The sequence below is a fragment of the Megalobrama amblycephala genome, linkage group LG17 (assembly GCF_018812025.1).
Source record: "Megalobrama amblycephala isolate DHTTF-2021 linkage group LG17, ASM1881202v1, whole genome shotgun sequence".
NCBI classification, from domain to species: Eukaryota; Metazoa; Chordata; class Actinopteri; order Cypriniformes; family Xenocyprididae; genus Megalobrama; species Megalobrama amblycephala.
The window spans coordinates 42,586,811-42,606,997 of NC_063060.1; the positions used below are offsets into that span (position 1 = coordinate 42,586,811).

At 38.1% G+C, this 20,187-nt stretch overlaps 1 protein-coding gene and 1 long non-coding RNA gene across 2 annotated transcripts in view; both read left to right on the forward strand.

The window, feature by feature from the left end:
* The first annotated feature begins 5,584 nt into the window (after positions 1-5,584).
* Positions 5,585-7,267, forward strand: LOC125250355. The gene is made up of 3 exons (XR_007180775.1): positions 5,585-6,119; positions 6,564-6,717; positions 6,799-7,267. It is a non-coding gene; the product is annotated as an uncharacterized LOC125250355 (long non-coding RNA).
* A 1,542-nt stretch (positions 7,268-8,809) lies between these two features.
* clstn2a (calsyntenin 2a) overlaps positions 8,810-20,187 on the forward strand; it is a 288,222-nt gene continuing 276,844 nt past the window's right edge. Inside the window, exon 1 of the mRNA XM_048162822.1 lies at positions 8,810-9,073. Coding sequence (XP_048018779.1) covers positions 9,001-9,073 — 73 coding nt within the window. The 5' untranslated portion in view covers positions 8,810-9,000. The remainder of the gene's footprint in view (positions 9,074-20,187) is intronic.

Sequence of the window (20,187 nt, forward strand, 5' to 3'; positions counted from 1 at the left end):
TATAAACAATTCACTTCTTGATATCATCAATTCACTTCTTGATATCAACAATTCAGTTCTTGATATCATCAATTCAGTTCTTGATATCAACAATTCACTTCTTGATATCAACAATTCACTTCTTGATATCAACAATTCACTTCTTGATGTAAACAATTCACTTCTTAATATCAACAATTTACTTCTTGATATCAACAATTCAGTTCTTGATATCAACAATTCAGTTCTTGATATCATCAATTCAGTTCTTGATATCAACAATTCACTTCTTGATATCAACAATTCACTTCTTGATATAAACAATTCACTTCTTGATATAAACAATTCACTTCTTGATATCAACAATTAACTTCTTGATATCAACAATTCAGTTCTTGATATCAACAATTCAGTTCTTGATATCAACAATTCAGTTCTTAATATCAACAATTCAGTTCTTAATATCAACAATTCAGTTCTTAATATCAACAATTCAGTTCTTGATATCAACAATTCAGTTCTTGATATCAACAATTCACTTCTTAATATCAACAATTCACTTCTTGATATAAACAATTCACTTCTTGATATAAACAATTCACTTCTTGATATCAACAATTCACTTCTTGACATCAACAATTCAGTTCTTGATATCAACAATTCACTTCTTGATATAAACAATTCACTTCTTGATATAAACAATTCACTTCTTGATATCAACAATTCAGTTCTTGATATCAACAATTCACTTCTTGATATCAACAATTCACTTCTTGATGTAAACAATTCACTTCTTAATATCAACAATTTACTTCTTGATATCAACAATTCAGTTCTTGATATCAACAATTCAGTTCTTGATATCATCAATTCAGTTCTTGATATCAACAATTCACTTCTTGATATCAACAATTCACTTCTTGATATAAACAATTCACTTCTTGATATAAACAATTCACTTCTTGATATCAACAATTAACTTCTTGATATCAACAATTCAGTTCTTGATATCAACAATTCAGTTCTTGATATCAACAATTCAGTTCTTAATATCAACAATTCAGTTCTTAATATCAACAATTCAGTTCTTAATATCAACAATTCAGTTCTTGATATCAACAATTCAGTTCTTGATATCAACAATTCACTTCTTAATATCAACAATTCACTTCTTGATATAAACAATTCACTTCTTGATATAAACAATTCACTTCTTGATATCAACAATTCACTTCTTGACATCAACAATTCAGTTCTTGATATCAACAATTCACTTCTTGATATAAACAATTCACTTCTTGATATAAACAATTCACTTCTTGATATCAACAATTCAGTTCTTGATATCAACAATTCACTTCTTGATATCAACAATTCAGTTCTTGATATCATCAATTCAGTTCTTGATATCAACAATTCAGCTCTTGATATCAACAATTCACTTCTTGATATAAACAATTTAGTTCTTGATATCAACAATTCAGCTCTTGATATCAACAATTCACTTCTTGATATCAACAATTCACTTCTTGATATAAACAATTCACTTCTTGATATCATCAATTCACTTCTTGATATCAACAATTCAGTTCTTGATATCATCAATTCAGTTCTTGATATCAACAATTCACTTCTTGATATCAACAATTCACTTCTTGATATCAACAATTCACTTCTTGATGTAAACAATTCACTTCTTAATATCAACAATTTACTTCTTGATATCAACAATTCAGTTCTTGATATCAACAATTCAGTTCTTGATATCATCAATTCAGTTCTTGATATCAACAATTCACTTCTTGATATCAACAATTCACTTCTTGATATAAACAATTCACTTCTTGATATAAACAATTCACTTCTTGATATCAACAATTAACTTCTTGATATCAACAATTCAGTTCTTGATATCAACAATTCAGTTCTTGATATCAACAATTCAGTTCTTAATATCAACAATTCAGTTCTTAATATCAACAATTCAGTTCTTAATATCAACAATTCAGTTCTTGATATCAACAATTCAGTTCTTGATATCAACAATTCACTTCTTAATATCAACAATTAACTTCTTAATATCAACAATTCACTTCTTAATATCAACAATTCAGTTCTTGATATCAACAATTCACTTCTTAATATCAACAATTAACTTCTTGATATCAACAATTCACTTCTTGATATCAACAATTCACTTCTTAATATCAACAATTCAGTTCTTGATATCAACAATTCATATCCTGAGAATGAATAAATGTCAAAACGGCTTGCCAAAGGGTCAGGCCTACATTCAATAATAAGAGAGAGACTATTGATTTCACACTGTATTTAATCATAATGACCGACCTCCTTCGCTCTAGCTGTACCTTTAATGACAAGGACTCGTTCAAAGTCAAATGATATGAACAGTTTATCTGATGGAGCGTCTTGAGGATGATTAAAGTTCTCAATGGGCACAATTCTCAAAGCAAGGCTCCATTATCCATTTAAAGACCTAATGTGAAGTGAATTATATTCATTCTGTACATCACAGACTCTAATGGGCCGCAAAAGACATTGATAACGACTCTATTGGAACATAGTCTCTAAGGATATGGATATACATCGTCATCCACCTTCTCTTTTTCCTTTCTTAGCCCTTCATGCATTATGTATTACCTTTTTAACATAAATATCTAACCTGCGGGAGAGAGAAAAACCCTTTTCTAATCACCCTTCAAGGGGACTTTCTGTTGCCCTTCAAAAAGGCACTTTGCACAAAACTACCCTAATTATAGCTACTAAAGAGGAAATGGGCTGTAAAGATCCATACTTTGAGCTAATGTGACTAATGTTGTGCCACACTAATGGAGTCATATTCTTTGTATTACATCATGCAGGCTATGTTTGGCCTTGTCGATATCATCTATTCCTTTTGAGCCTGCATTTTTGCATCACGTGTGGCTACAGATGGAGTCTAACTTAAAATACAATATTGAACAAGAACATTTGAGAGCACAAATCACTGCTATGATTAAATGCTATGAGACATTCTAAAGAGAATGTCTCTCTTTTTATTTCTATTACTGACTCACTCTTTTGTGATCTCAAGTAGGCAGTAATTAAACGCATAGGGTGACCCCTCTTGGGAGGTAGTAGTACTGCCACAAATACTGAGAACTCTCCAAGGTGCTAAAAAGATTGACTCCATGAGCAAATGATGGATTCTGAGTCTAACCCAGGCAGTGAAAAACACATAAAGCAAATAAAAAATGTAATATCTGTGGATGATGCATCACCTCCACTGAGGATCCTAAATAAGTGATTCCTGCAAGAGAGGAGTTCAGACTTCATTTGAACAGATTGCTCTCATAAGATTTTAAATAGAATTGGAATTAATTATTTAGAGAGCTTCATAATAGCAAAAGACACAGCTAAGACATATTACAGCTATGTCTGTAGATTATTATGGGAGTGGAGAGAGATGTGGGTAATAAGACACAAAGATTGAATATCATTAATGAAAACAGGTATTAATCTTTGTGTCAGGTGTCTTGGAATGTTGTTATCAATGTAGGTACATATGTTTAGAATTTAATACAACAACTAATTACAGTCTTTGCATCTGATTAGTCCGACTGGGAATTCACTGTGTCAAACTATTAAAAATAGTTTTGGTAATTAAAATCAAGCTGAAATAAAATAAAATATAAATATTAGATGAAAAACTTAACCTTAATCTGCAATAAATTGGTTTAGGCTGAAGTAGCCTAAAATTACTAAACTAAAACAGATTAATTATATTTATATAGAAATGTTAGGCTACACATTTTCTTAAGACTGTTCGTTTTGGATTAGTGTTTTTTTAAAATGGCTTTTTATTTAATTTATCACTTAGACAGCTGGCGTTATCTGGGAACTATGCAATTAAACAAAATGTTTAAGATTAATGTGTGGAGATGTGCGGAGAACCCTTCTCATGTGTTTGCAATTTGCATAATGATGCATTTAAAAGTTAATGGCCAAATGTATCATTGCAAAAGTTCACAATGCTGTTGTAGATGAAATATAATGTAGATAACATTGAATAAATAATATTTCGTCAGGTTAGATACTGATAATTAATCACTCAAATCCCTTCTCTTCTTAACCATCAGACAAGAATATATCTGCCATGTTTGTAGTTTTTAACAATTTTTATTCGTGTTTGTAGTCGACACGCAGTTGGTTGTGGGCAATATTAGCCGTTAGAGTGGGCATGGATCAGTATTGCCAAGTCCGCGGTTTTCCCACGGAATTGGGCTACTTTTACACTGTTGCCGCAGGTTGTTTTTCATGTCCGCAGGTTGAATCGACCCAAACAAACGTGATATTTAGTCCCTGGAATGCGAAATTTACCAGGGGAGCCCCTCCAAAAATGCGAATTTTACCTCCCAGAACAGGGTTGCCAGGTTTTCACAACAAAACCCGCCCAATTGCTCCTCAAAACTAGCCCAATCACATTTCAGGGGGGTCCCAAGGTAAAAATCGCATTCTCGGGGGGAAAAATTCGCATTCCAAGAGCTAAATATCATATTATTTTGGGTTGATTCAACCTGCGAACATGAACAACAACCAGCGAACAACAGTGTAAAAGTAGCCCAATTACTATTTTTACTGTGGGACACCCCTGATATGCGATTGGGCTAGTTTTGGGGAGCAATTAGGCAGGTTTTGTTGTGAAAACCTGGCAATTCTGCACGGATCTCGGATTCTAACCGTAAAAGTAGACCATCCGGATATCTTTGGAATACTCATTTCAACATACTACGATTTGGGATGCACTAATTCTAATTTCGAATACTATTTAGTACGGATAGTATGTGAATTGTAATGCAGCAAGTGATTCATTCAGGAACGAAGCACAGTAGTGAGTCATTGAATCAATTAAGTAACATATTTCAAATCAGCAACAAAATCTTACATGAACCGTCCCATAAATGTTGTTTCTTATGCTCAAATGGCGTTAAAAAGCTTATTTTTCAGGCTAGACCAGTGCGAGTCTCACGTTTTCTATGGGAACCGGAGCTTCTAACGGCAGCTGCAGTGACACAGTGACTTTATCAATCAGCGATTGGCTCTTTTACTCAGAAGGCGGGATATATTCTGCCATTTTGCGTGTTGCAGTTTCTCCAAAGACAATAATAATAATAATAATAATAATAATACTATAATAATAATAATACTAATAATACAAGATGCGTCACTCTCATTTTGTTTTGAATGGGAGAAAGTGCAACATGCAATATGGCGGAATAAGTCCCGCCTTCTAAATAAGAGCCAATCGCCGATAGATGCGCATTTAGGACTGTGCGTGCGCATTAGCTTGATCCAGCCTGAAACCCTAGAAACTACATTAATGAGACAGTTGTTGTTAGATTTCATTGGTGATTTCAAATATGAAATTTAATCGAAAGCTTGGCAAACAGCTTTGGAGAATTTGATGTTTCCCCAAGAGATGGGAGCTGCACTTGCATGCCTGCAAAGATGGCCGCTGAGTGAAATGACTTGTCTTAAAGGGACTTTGAGTTTCTCCCATTCATAACTAATAGGAGTGAACCATCTTTCTATATCTATTGTCGTTGGTACTTTCCACATTTAGCCCATTGTAAAAGTTCAGTTTTTTCCTTGTATCATTGCTGCCTCCAGTTTTGTAAGGTCATCATAAGTCATTAATGGCTCCTCATTGGCGCAGAACTTATCGCCCTAAAATCAAAGCTTTGGAACAGTGATCAAAGCAGTGACCATACAATGTTGTTGCTTCTGTTGATGTATTAAGATCCTGCTGGTGGAGTAATTAAAGATCGCAATCCGAAGCCGAGGATATTGCTGCAAAACTTCAGCGAAACTGTGTACATCATCCATAATACACTGGCAGCTTAACCTGCTTCAGGCATGAGCGTGAGCAGCTTCCTCTGATATAACTTAGAGAAGTCGGCTCCTTCCTCTCATGTCTGCTCTGTGCTGGATGTTTAGACTTGCAGATGCGGTGATAAAAGAGTGAAGAAGCTTTCACCTAGAGCAAATTTACTCAACAGAATGCATCCCCTGAAATGCAACAAGCCAAACGATTGGAATGAATGAGCGCAAATGGTTTTTCCAATCTATCAGCTGTGCAGGTAAATTAGGTTTCAGGAAGACTGGGGAAATAATATGGCATTTTAAACCAGCTCATTTTTTTTCAAGCAACGAAAACGATTATCAGAAATTCCCACAGGCTTCGGCGAAATTGACATTTAACTAAGAAAAAATAGGGAATAAAATGAGTTGTGGGTTAGAATTTTAAATGGATTCCTGAAAGTTTTCTTTCTCAATTGTGATGAAACTGCATCTTAAAGACTGACTTTTATACAAGTATTTATAGTACTTCCCACTAAATGATTTAATTGTCTTATCATATTTACATAATGCAGATCTTAATCTATTGCTAATTAAGTGTTCTGCATTTCTCAGTGTCTAAACATTATATTTTTATCACGATTTGTGTGCATTTGAACTGTTTTAATACTTTACCTAAAGGAAGGTTTTATGTACAGTGTTTTGATATCTTCCATTGAACTTAGGTAGTGCTGGGTGGAAATGAGAAGACCTTCAGTTCATGGCTGAACGCTCATTAAAAGCTTTTCCAGTCAACCTGGCCACATGGGAAGTCCACAGTACACGTGCTCTTCTTCACCGCAGCCGACAAATCTCACTTCACCTGAGGGGAAGACTTAGGTAGGGCACGAGTCGCCATTAGAAATGAAAACGTTTGATGTCGAGAATACACTCTGCATGTGAAGTGGCTGTTTTTTACAGAAAAGAGAGTTGTGATTTAGTACACATATGGTTAATGCATGGGAGGATACGGACGACAGGTAATTTTCAAGGACAACCATGAAAAAAAAAGGAAATTAATATGGATTGAAAATGGTCCTAGAGAAAATGGATTACTGCAGCTCAAAAGACTGCATTTCAAATCAGTGTGACTTTTCAAAATGTAACATAATCAGAATAAATTCTGTTAAATTCCGAGCGTGAGAATTTTACAACTTTGGTTTCCAGCATTTGATGCTTTTGTACCTAAAAATGTGACGGGTCATTCTTTTTGTCCAAAGGCATTAATAATAATAATAAAAACTAAGATGACATTCAAAGTATGTAAGTTAGTACAACTAGATCTCTTTTATTGAATCCAAAAGGTTTTAATTATATTTTGCTACATATAAAGGTATTTTAAAGATTTTGAAGTGTCAAAAGGTCATTCGGTTTAACAGCCCAAAGGCCAATACAGTCATTTCATTTGTGATTAAAATATCTTATCTTCTGGCATGATTTTATAACATTATATATCAACATAGTGCAAAATGGTATTAAAATTGTATGTAGAAGTCGTTGCTTTGTTATGAGAAAGAATGAATTTCATTGATGTCATTCGGAGTAACCAATATAAAGGGACCATTTTGGATCAAGTCATGTGGTCAGTATCATGTGACAGGATGTGACATCATTCAGACACCTGCAAATGACCACATGGTCATGAAGAAAAGTAACTAACTCTTTTAACTATTTGAAAAATTTGTGTTTTCACTTGCTCATACGCATGTCCCGAAATATCCGGTCATTCGGTACAACCGCTATAAAACATGGAAAATGTTGTAATATTTTAAAAACTTGTACTAAATATAAAATGTTTGATTGTCCTTTTGCTAGCTAGCTAGATATCAGCCTGTTAGCATTGTTTGAAAATATCATCATTCAGTATAACCAAAAGTGTCATTCGGTAAAACTGAAATTTTGGTTAAACCGAATGACTTTTTTGGTGACAAATTTTGTCCATCTTGTAAAAAATGGCAAAAGCAGGGTTAATTGATTATAAAAACCACATAATCTCAATGTTAACACTTAATAAATCTTCAAATCTTCATCTTAATAAATCTAAATTAATTATATGTTATGTTTTTTACATTTTTAAAAAACGTATTCGTCAATGACCCATTGATAAACACCAAATACAGGTGATAAAATGGAAGCCTACATGAAAAATCAATGTCTATAAAAAATTGGCCTTTTAAGTATGGCTAATAACATACAGTGTATAGACACTAAAATAATGCAATAAATGCTAATTAAACATAAAAATAACATAAAACACTAATGCACATAACTAATAAAAAAGTGAAGGAACACACACATCTATCTATCTATCTATCTATCTATCTATCTATCTATCTATCTATCTATCTATCTATCTATCTATCTATCTATCTATCTATCTATCTATCTATCTATCTATCTATCTATCTATCAAATGTATATGTGTGTTTGTTGTATTTTTACAGTATATGAAAGTGTTTCATATCGTACAATGACTTAGAACAACAATTATTTTTTTAATCATAGCCAATGAAATGCAAACATTATAAACCATAAAGAAAAATTCCCAGCACTCTTGTTTGTGTTATTGTTAGTAATTTTTAATGTGCCTGGAAGGCACAGGACAACAGCTGCCCACCTTGGGAGAAGCCTTGTCATTAGATTAAGATAATGATGATATCAATAATAAATGAGAAGGATGTTTGGACAAAGTCATGCTGTGTGTTTACACTGTGCTGCCTCAGTCTGATAAAATAGAAATATTAAAAAAACTAATTTCAAAGCGATCAATAAGCACAAATGTAAATTCGTTTCTAATATCACATCAAAATATAAAATATAAAATTCTCCAGCGTAGCATTTATACAGGGCGTGAATAAATGCCTTATCATAGGTCAAGATTAATTGCTCGGGGAGTGACGTAGCAACCTGATCCTGGGGGTTTAACTCGCGCAACGCGCAGACACACAGACCGCGTTACCTCGTGCGCTCGGACCGCGTCGCGCGCTGCTGGGAGTTCACTAGCGAGACTTCAGTTCCCCGTCGCTCAAGGACAGATAAAGCGAGAGAGTGGTGTTTTTTCTTTTTTAGATTAACAGAGGAAGAATTAGGTCATCGCATTCTGTTCGAAGTGTTGGGCTCATCATGAAGATGTGCGTGATAACAGCGATGCTTTTCCTGGTGCTCTCCGGGCAGTGCGGCATCCTGGCTGGGAAAGGTAAGGCAGATCGGACAACTTGGAATGTCACCGCGTGAAAAGAAACACCTGGATCAGTGTCTCAGATCAGATGTGATCAATTACTATCAGTTTGGGGAATTCACAGCATCAATGAGTGTCTTCTATTAGGTTGGCAATGTGTCCTTATGTAGTACAAGTTTGTCTTTCTTCTCCCCGTTTTCTTAATGATGAACCGCTTCAACGAGATCATCAAAAAATCTAGATGTTTTGATTACTATTTTTTACCACACTACAGACTGCGAATCATATATTTACGCTTTCTCAGCATGATCCATATTACAGCTATTTTCCATCATCAATATTTCATTGACCTTTAAGGCACATTTCTACTGATCTTATCTGTTTTGTTCATGCTTAAGAGCATAAAGCAGTAGCTTTTCCATTGCTCCCATGAAAAAACTGTTTTGGGAGCACAAACATTGAGATAAGAGATCTAATTGTGTCTCTGGGGCAGTAATGAATATGGAGCAGCTCAGTTATTTGTTAGTGCACGAGTGCAATGCTTTAGATGATGTGTGATAAATTACAGTCGGATTGGATCATGTGGACTGGCAACGAAAGGCTGAGAGTGTCGTTTCTGGTTGGCAGTGAGTCTTCCCGTATCGAGTACATGTTTATCCATTTCTTTTTCTATCAGTATGAGTTTAACATGCATGATGACCCTTCTTTTAGGACACCTACATCTGTTGGGACTAGATTTTCTCCTCCTTGTCCCCACATGTTTGTATTTTGGTGTTGTGATATGGCAGGTGCCCCAAGAAGAGATTTTGTTAGGGAATGATGCTATTTGTTTTCTTAGGGTTGCTTGGTTGCTGAGTTAAAAACAACCCAAGTTGGGTTGAAAATGGACAAATCCAGCGGTTGGGTTAAATGTTTGACCAACTTAATGGGTAGTTTTATTTAACCCAACTGTTCAAAAATGACTATATTGCTGGCTTAAAACGAACCCAAAATAGGTTGGAAATTAAAAATCAGACACATAATTACTAGAAGCAACAATAATAATCAAAAGGTGAACATTTATTAATAAGCAGTTTAATAAATGTTTAATTATTATTAATTACACTTATTCATTCCCAGCATATTTTGGATTCATTTTAAGCGAGAAATACAGTCTTTTTTAAACAATAGTTGAGTTAAATAAAACTATCCAGCATGTTGGGCAAACATTTAACCCAATCGCTGGATCTGTCCATTTTTCAACCCAACTTGGGTTGTTTTTAACCCAGCATTTATTAGAGTGTATGAAGTTGCTAGGGTGTTTCTAAATGTTGTCCTTCTGGTCTGAGTCCTCCTAAGTCTCTATGACATTTTGATATGGACATATGAACCCCCTGACCCCTATTTCAAGTCCAAAGGAATTTTTTTGACCATTTTGCCACCAGCCAGGCATACATCGTACATCCAATCCTTAACAAAAGCCATCATTCATGTTTATAGCACAAACAGTAGCACAATGGGTTATGCACTTAGGTTTTGGGTGAAAGAATAATAAAGATAATATTAAAAGCGATGCTTTGCTAAATCACTAACCAATACAGTCTGTGATTTTTCCCAGCATGAGCCTTAATATAGATATTTCCCCTCATCAATATTTCATTGACCTTCATAGCACATTTCTAGTGATCTATCTGCTTGATCAGTTTAATTTACGACACTTGTAGTAGCTGCATTTCTTCTTAATCTTCACCATAAGGTTCAATGAGGCGTTCAATGGCTGCATAGTCCTTAAGACTTCAAGAGCGTAAAGCAGTGGATTTTTTTCATCGCTCCCATGGAAAAAGCTGCTAATGTGTTTGTACGAACACAAACATTGAGATAAGAGATCTAATTGTGTCTCTGGGGCAGTGATGAATATGGAGCAGTTCAATTATTCGTCAGCGCACAAGTGAAATGTCTGTCAGTAGGCCTACCTGCATGCCCTGATTTACTTTCCTTAGAAGTAACTTCTTGCTTGAGATTTGGCTCTTTCAGTGTAACAGATTGGCGAATCAGGGAATCGGAACCTTGAATATTTGCATATCAATTTTCTGGATTCTAGCACTCCATAAAATTTTCAACGCAATGAATACGAGTTGAAAATTAAACTCCTTTATGCATGAAGAACTGCACAAGGTGAGCATGCCATTAGGAGAGAAGGAATAGAATAGAAATATGAGGCAGAATCGCAAACTATAAACCAGTCATTAAATCCAAGCCTTTCACATTATGACTCAACACTTTCATAGGCATGATATGACAGTTGAAAACCTTCCAAACCTTGTGATATGTCTGGCAGATTGCCTTCAAAACTCTGCCTCTCCAAAAAAAGAGAAGGATTTCATCAAAATTACATCAGAATGCTATTGTAATACTGAATTCGCTAGCAGCCTGGCTTATCTCTGAGTGCAAAACAGTTTATTTTATTTTAGACGCATTCACATCAGTGTATTATAATGTCAGTGTTAGTGCATCATACAGTTGAATTACTTGTTCCTACTTTTATGATTGTGCATTCAGAGTATACGTTTTGTCAGTATTTGTGTACGAGAACCAAAGCAACGACCTTGGCGTAGTTAGCGCCATGTGCTACCAGATGGATTTCGTAACATGCGGAGCTTGACCGCTTTAATTAACAATCGGCTTGTTTTGATGTTGGCAAGGCCGTGTGTTATTGTGTCTGAGAATTGGAGAGTATTTCTAAAACTCAGAGGCTTAGAGAAAAAGAGACATTCTGAGTTTGGCTTCAGCACACTGGAGTACACAAGAAAGGGATAAAACGGAAAGACAGCAGTGACAAATAAGGGTAGGTCTGTAAAAGCAGGCTGAGATTTATGCTGGCCTTTTCAGTGAAAGCACAGTGTTATCCCAGAGCTAAATAAATTGGGTTGCTGATCTGGAATAGATGCATAACTTACCTAAGTACATCAAGCTTGTGGGAAAGCAAAGGCATTCTCTTTTTTTGCATCACTGCCGTTGTTCAGGAAGCAAAGCAGAGTATTGAAAACACTCTGCTAAGTGGACCACAGCTGTTAGATCTGGCTTAGTCTCTTGTTTCGAGAGATCTAGCTTTGTTTTTTGTTTTTTTGTCACGATGTGGTTTCTCAAGGAGCATGCCAATCTTCAAGCCAGAATGCCATGCAAATGCTCAACTTAATTTAAACTTTAATTACCCAGCATGCATCATTAGCGTCGGCGTGATGAGCGGCAGGGAGGGATGAGGGAAAAAGAAAGGGAGGGAACGACAGGAAAGAGCTGCATTTGGAGGTAAGATGGGCCCTGTCAGTGGCGCTCTCCCGCCAGCTGGTCAGATGGCACCAGTCTCTCCCAGGGGTCAGCTCTGGCCAATCTGCACAGGAATAACACTGGATGCTCTTCCACACACACACTCGCACAACTGTAGCTCCGCTCGGATGCATTTCCAAATCATGAAGATCAAAGCAAGCGTGTGGACTATAAAGCACGGGTTTTCAACTCAATTCCTGCAGAGTTTAGCTCAAACCTTGATCAAACTCACCTGCTTGTAGCTGTCTAGGAATCCTGAAGACCTTGATTCGTTTGTTCAGGTTTGTTTGATTAGAGTTGGAGCTAAAGGGGCCATTTACACTACACCAGGGGTGGGCAAACTCGGTCCTGGAGGGCCGCTGTCTCTGCAGAGTTTTGCTCCAACCCTAATCAAACACGCCTGAACCAGCTAATCAAGGTATTCAGGATTACATGCAGGTTTTATCAGGGTTGCAGCTAAACTCTGTAGGACAGTAGCCCTCTAGGACTGAGTTGGCCACCCCTGCACTACACCATTTTCAACTAAAAACGAAAAACTTTTCAAGGGTTTCAAATGGCAATTTTTTAAGGAGTAGACTGTAAAAAAAGATGGATGACTCACCTTCACTCTCTTCCATTGTAGTAAGTGAAGAAGAATCGGTTAATACTGCAGAACAACTCATAATGTGGAGTATGGTAGGAGTGTCCAGACTCGGTCCTGGAGGGCCACTGTCCTGCAGTGTTTTGCTCCAACCAGCTCCAAAACACCTGCCTGTAAGTTTCTAGTATGCCTAGTTAGACCTTGATTAGCTGGTTCAGGTGTGTTTATTTGGGGTTGGAGCTAAACTCTGCTGGACAGTGGCCCTCCAGGAATGAGTTTGGACACCCCTGGTGTAAGGTAAGCAGTTCTGGAAATGTATAAATTAAAGTTAAAGCTCCAATCTCCTCCTGAAATCCAGGAAAAATTCTGTTGGTGCTTCAGTGACCTCTTTGCTCAGAGAAGCTGTAATCTCAGCTGTCAATCATGACGTCAAAACCTGTGTTTTTATATCATCAAGTAACTAACTAAAACCAAACTTTTTAAAGAACAAACAGTTTAACTAACATCAGCGTGATAATGACAGAAGCCATCTTTGGAAAACATTGCATCATTACATTACATGGAGAGGGTGAGGTTTATGACCTATACTGTATCCAGCCACCTTGGGGCGATCAAGATGCTTTGGCTTCACTTTTCAGGACTCGTGTGGCACGCTTGGTTCAGTCTGTAGGCGTATAGTATTTCTTTACAAAGTGACATCGCCATCTACTGGTCTGGCAGCAGAATACAGTGTTTTTAGTCGTTTTCTTGGATCTGTGTGAACGGGGATTGTTTTGACAATGTAGTCACCTGTACGCAAACAACACAAAGGAAAAACTTTTCAGTTTTTAGTACATCGTTGTCGTGTAAACATTTCCAAACTCTGCAGGAAAGTGGACTTCAAGGGCCAGAGTTGAGAACCCCTGCTATAAAGGGTGCTATAAATATTTAAGGTTTTGTCATTTACTCACCCTCACAGCAAAAGAACTCCGTGAACGGACCCGTATCGGCGTCTACTTGCGCGCAGTGACGGATCCGCGCCGATGGTGGTGCGCTGCATCCGCGATTAAAACCTAACCTCCGTGGCGGGTCCGTTTAGGACCTGCAAATTGATACAACCATTACAGTAAAGGTGCATGTGTGTCTGCGGATCCAACATGGGTCCGCTCAGGATTCGCTGATTGACAGTAGAATTTACGGCGCCGCCCAGAGGCGGAGCTGATCCTCTGGGCGGCGCCAAAACGAATGTGACAGTCACTCGGGTTTGGCGACTTGAATGCGGATCCGTCTAGGAGTCTCCTGCTGTGTGGGCACCCTCATGTCATGTACGACTGTTTTTCTTCTGTGGAGCTAGGGTGACCAGACATCCCAAAAAATTCGGGACAGTCCCGAAATCTAAACTGTTGTCCCGAATCCCGAATCTGGCCCTAATTGTCACGAAAATTACACTAAAGCAACATCTTGAGAAGTTATTGTCTGATAAACATTAAAAACTGTCTGCGGAGGTTGAGTCGTCCTGCAACCAGCCCCCGCCGGCTGCTCATTGGCTGCAGCATCTTTTTTCTAAGTTCTAAAAAAAATACCGTAGGCGGCTAGGCGCGAATTTAGATATGCATGCCCTTTTTGTTTTAAGCCTTGATGAAGAGAGCGCAAGTTGCTGCAGCCGCGACTAGGACAGTGATGTATGCGTAAAGGAGTGATTGATTGTTCGCGGCACTGTGTACAAAAAAATACTTCACTTCACAATTATTTCGTTATTTTCGTTTAAGCTTGTTAGCGTTAGGCTATACAGTGGCCTATGTGGAGCACAGAAGATTTATTGAAAAATGTCCTTATTTAGGATAAAAATGGACTTCAAAATCGTTTGTGTTTAACAGAAGACAGCAGAGTAAATGATGACAGTATTGTGAACTATCCCTTTAACTTAACTTACATGCAAAGTCATAGTTACACACGGACACTCCCACCCACAAATGGAGTGTATTTTCTCTCCTCGCTGCAGCTGATTGCCTGGTGCTGTTGGTGAGCACTGGGACCCTGCTCGTATTTGCTGACCGTCTCTGAGAAGTGGGCTAGTCCCTGAGATTCAGTCTCAATTAAATTGCTCTAGTTCCAGAGAGAGGGATTCTGGGACGTTGTCCTCCAGCTTTCCTTCTAATTGCCTGCACTGGGTGCTGGTGAGCTGACAACTTGCTATTGGGTGAAAAGGGAGCCCATGGTGATTGGGTACAAGTGTGTGTGTAGGCGTTTACATGGCCGTATGTTACAGAGCGACGGATCATGACTGTTTCCCAGTATGATGCATGTCTTTCTTTAGAAGTGAATGTGAGTGAATGGATGTAATCACAGTGTTTACAATGGCGCGCTTTAAGATGGATTATTTCCAGTAGACCGCGAGACAGAACCCGCCTCTCTGTGTGAGAGATTGAATGTGGCGTAGTCAGTGTTCGGATCCTGTCCTCCATTTTTCCGAACATTCTCAGCCAGAGTTTTAAAACCCAGAGAAGTCTCTGAAACATCTATGCCATGTTGTTATTATTAAACAAGACTTATTGTCAAGACCTTGCAGCGCTGTCACTCACTGACCCCAGGTTTTGTGCCGCACTGAACGCGCTGTGCTGAAAACAAGCTAACCGCATGGAAGCAGCAAACATAACTCATTCCTGTCCTCCTTTAGTTACACCTTACCATAGCACCTTTTTAAGGGCAACATCTTCCCAGTATATGCTGCTCTGACCTTTTTGCCGTTGTAGGGCAGTGCTATACTCCATGTTTCATTGAAGTTGAACCTTTTCTCAGTCTGCTTGCCATTTGTACAACTTGCAGTAAAAGCATTGTCTGATGACCTGCGATGATTGGATCATGCCGCAAGCTGCTGGCAGCTTCCCTCTGCATCTTGGAAAGAAGCAGCGTACATCTCATCTTTCCGGATTGATCTGTGGAAACACTCTCTCTGACCTTCCATGGTGACAGTACAGCTGGACGAGAGAGCAAATCAGTGGCTTTAATAGATCTCTGAGCTGGGTACCGAGCACTGCCAAGACTCCACTTCGAAGGTCTAGATCACCAAGGCCATGCTTAGATTAGTCTTGGAGAAACTGGCCTGGAGGACTGGAGTTGAAGAGCCCTGATCTGTTAGTTTTCTTATTTTTCTAGGTGTTAGTCTATGGCAGGCCTATTACCCATACATAGGAAAATGATAATTGGGTTGGTCCTGAAAAAGCGCTTGACCAACTTTGGGGTCTTCAAAACAAACACCATAGCACCACCACCAATTTAACAGTTTAATAGGCTAGTTTTACCCTGTTTTTCTTCTTCTGTTTATCATTTTTTAAACCTTTTTGTTTAGAAACTAAGTTTTTTTTTTTATTATTGGCTGCTATTTTGGAACATGTTGTAATTGTTTTCTTTCCCACTGCTACTCCTACTTTTGTCCAATTCTCACTGAAATTGGCACAGATGATTGTTGGACTAGTCTGCACAAAAATTACTGAACAGATTTTTGATTTTTGCTACTATTACAGAGAAACACCCTACCAAATTGAATGTGACTTTTCTCATCTTTGACATTCTCAGTTCTATGTCAGTGGCGTAGCGTGAATATTAGGTCTTCCATAGTTCCATAATTTCTAAACTATTTTCTTTTAATTTTGTATGCAATGTGTTCCTTCTGTAATTCCTTGTCTAAACCATTACACGATGCCTATGAACATGTGCCCTCAATTGCATGCCTTGCAGATGTATTATTTAGTTGCTATAGCTAAACATGTGACAATTTTGAGAGGTTTCCATGAAATTGCAGTGCTCAGCTTTCCCCCAAAGCATTTCCTCAGAAGTTATGTCACTGTTTGCGTGGTTAGGCTGCAGTGGAGGATATGGCTAAATTTGATGCTTTTACAAATCGTGCCTTTTCTATTTTTTTTTCTAGCTGACTGAAAAACAGCCGTTTCTACGCTGCAAACTAATGGCCATTTGATCTTCGTCGTTTGTCTGGCTAGGTTGTGCTGTGCCGATCTGATACCAACAGAGCCAATTTTAATTGAGCCGTTGGTGGATATTCTTGTAGCACGCTGGGGGAATGCAAGACGCAGGTGCTGCCCTTTGTGCTGTTCGGATGCTCCGAGAAGGCTTGGAGTTTTATCTTCGGCTCATAAATGAGTTAGGAGGATGTTAATGTTCTGCGGGTGCAGGAGACACCCGGGCTGTCAAACTGCAGGTGTTTGTTTTAGATAGGAGCAGCTGCGGTACCGCCCCCTCCTTCCTCCCAGGTGGAAAAGCGCAGCGTCGGGGCGCGTGGCTCCTGATCTTTTCTCTCGCTTGCGAAAACACACATGCGGTGACTGTTGGGACTCAAACAGAGATAATGTGAATTCACTTTGCTGGGTAGTTTTAATTACAGCCAGGATCTGCACACATCAGCGTAAAATATTAATGCAGGTGCGACATCTCTCTGTGTTTCAACGGATCAGTGTGAGTGAGTTGTTGGGGATGAGAGAGAGAGAGAGAGCACACTGGCACAAAGAGAGATGAAAAAGAGATAGCCACTATCCGTCTGAGTGTTTTCATACGTGTGGCGCCTGTCATATGACTGTGCTGACTGAAGCTGAAATCAATAGTGCATGCCCTGGTCCTCTCGCCACCGCTGCAGGAATGTAAAATGCTACGTCGTGCAACAAAGGCACAAGCAGAGAGCAAATGGGTGTTTTTGGGGTGTATTTGTGGGGTTGTATATGATACGTCTCTCTCCTCAGTGCTTGATTTCCCGTGGAGTCGGAGGCTGTCCGCGAGCAGTCCCACTTCAGTGGCAAGCAGTGCCGCCCTGCGAGAACGGAGGAAGTGGAAGCTTGTCCACATGAAAGCAGTTATTAATTTTCATGGTGCGTCCTGCAGTCAAAGGCATTATCTTTCCTTCTCGCCTGCAGTGATACACTTGATTCGCTTTTAGTATGTCCGTTAAAATATGTTCTCTTCTGTTAGAGGAAGATAGGGATAGAGAAGATAAAAGGAAAAAATAGGGAAGATTCCTAGCAACTGAGCTGAAAATGGTGCTTTCAGTCACCTGGCCTCAGAACTTCCACTAACAACCGCAACCTTGTTCCCTCTCACCATCATGCTCTTTGTTCTTTTTTTTGTGGGTGTTTTCATCTCATGTGTTTACTGTGTAGCAGTAATAAGAGGGTTTTTAGAAAGATCTCAGCCAGGGTTCAAAATTAACAGGCATCAAGTAAAATTGACTCTTATTTGAGAAGTAAATTATGGTTTAATTATGTTTTTAGTAATTTGATATTTTTTTAAATTAAATTGCAGTGTGAGAATGTTTCGCACAATGTGAGCCAATCAAAGACTGTTGCTACAGTCGAATAAAAATTGGTTGGCTATTTTGTGCATCTTCTAATCAGTTTTACCTTGGTTGGAACTCCAGAAATCCATTACATTATGAGGATTAAAATTGAAGTGGTTGTTTTTGTGAGACGTGGCATTTCACCGATGACGAGACGCAGAGAGACTGGCTATATGATGGTGTGAGTGATAAATGGTTTGTGCTGTTTGATGCACATAGGCAAGGGAGAAATGGCTACAATGAACGATTCCTTTGTCATATTGACAAAAAAATATATACAGTCTTTCTTGCACTGCTTTTTTTATATGCTGCTGAATCACCAGCGCACTGGCAGAATAAAAATAAAGTTTTGAATGTGATGACAGCATAAATGCAGTGTGCTGCAAAATAATGGCAGGGAAGCATTGTCTTTGTATTTTGAGTTGTCCCCACAGGTTGCACGCTAAAAGGACCATCATGTGATCAGCGTAGCCTGATTAATCAATCATTCGAAAAGATAATTAAAGGATTAGTCCACTTTCAAATTAAATTTTCCTGATATTTTACTCACCCCCATGTCATCCAAGATGTTCATGTCCTTCTTTCTTCAGTTGAAAAGAAATTAAGGTTTTTGATGAAATCATTCCAGGATTATTCTCCTTATAGTGGACTTCAGTGGCCTCCAGACGGTTGAAGGTCAAAATGACAGTTTCAGTGCAGCTTCAAAGAGCTTTAAACGATACCAGACGAGGAGTAAGGGTCTTATCTAGCGTCATTTTCGAAAAAAATGTAGATATAAACAAATGATCGCCTTCCAAGTGGTTCAGCCAAAACCACACTTTTCTTATTCTTCAAAAATCTTACGCTGTATGTCCTACACCTTCCCTATTCTACTTACGGAACGAATGCGAAGGTGCTGTTTTGGCGTAACCCCTTGGAAGGCGATCATTTGTTTATATCTACATTTTTTCCAAAAATGACCAATCGTTTCGCTAGATAAGACCCTTCTTCCTCGTCTGGTATCCTTTAAAGCTCTTTGAAGCTGCACTGAAACTGTAATTTTGACCTTCAACCATTTGGAGGCCATTGAAGTCCACTATAAGGAGAATAATCCTGGAATGTTTTCATCAAAAACCTTCATTTCTTTTCGACTGAAGAAAGAAAGACATGAACATCTTGGATGACATGGGGGTGAGTAAATTATCAGGAAATTTTATTTGAAAGTGAACTAATCCTTTAAACTCAGGTGTTACCATTTGAATCAACCTGACAAAAAAATTTGCAGCACCCACCTTTTACGATATTTTATATAAGTGTTGATGGTGCAAAAACAGTTGTGTAGGAAATGCTCTATATATGTTTAATGAAAAGTTGTGCAAAACGCAACATTTTGGATCTGATCTCAGAGCTGCTTCTCCTTTCTGACCACTCCAACAAATTCTCCATGTCTTTATGGAACACAGATATAATAAAACAAGATCTAAAGCATTCGTGTGAATCCCAGGGCTTTGCTGAAGGGTTGTAAGTCACTCAGGATGACATCCCAACTGAAGTCGATGATCTGTTAGAGAAATATGGAGAGGAGCTATATGAATCCTCTGGACTCCTCACAGATGTCAGGCTTGAGTTATTGCTGACCTTACAGGGGTTTTTCACACCATGTCGAAGCGATACGCTGACCATTTATTTGGACATATTACCAAAGTGCACAAAAGGGACAGATAGACATTAATATTAATGTCGGGACATTCAAAGATTTAATGAGCAACACTATTCTATTTACGACTCAACAACCCATGATAAGTGAATAACTTTGGAGTGTGAGATGCTCATGTTAACAAATAGGACCAAATAAATCATAGAGTTTTATTTAACAATACAGTGGAGATGAAATAGTGGGGAAAAGGCGAGATCAGATGAACTAGTGGTCGTCCGATATATATAACCAAG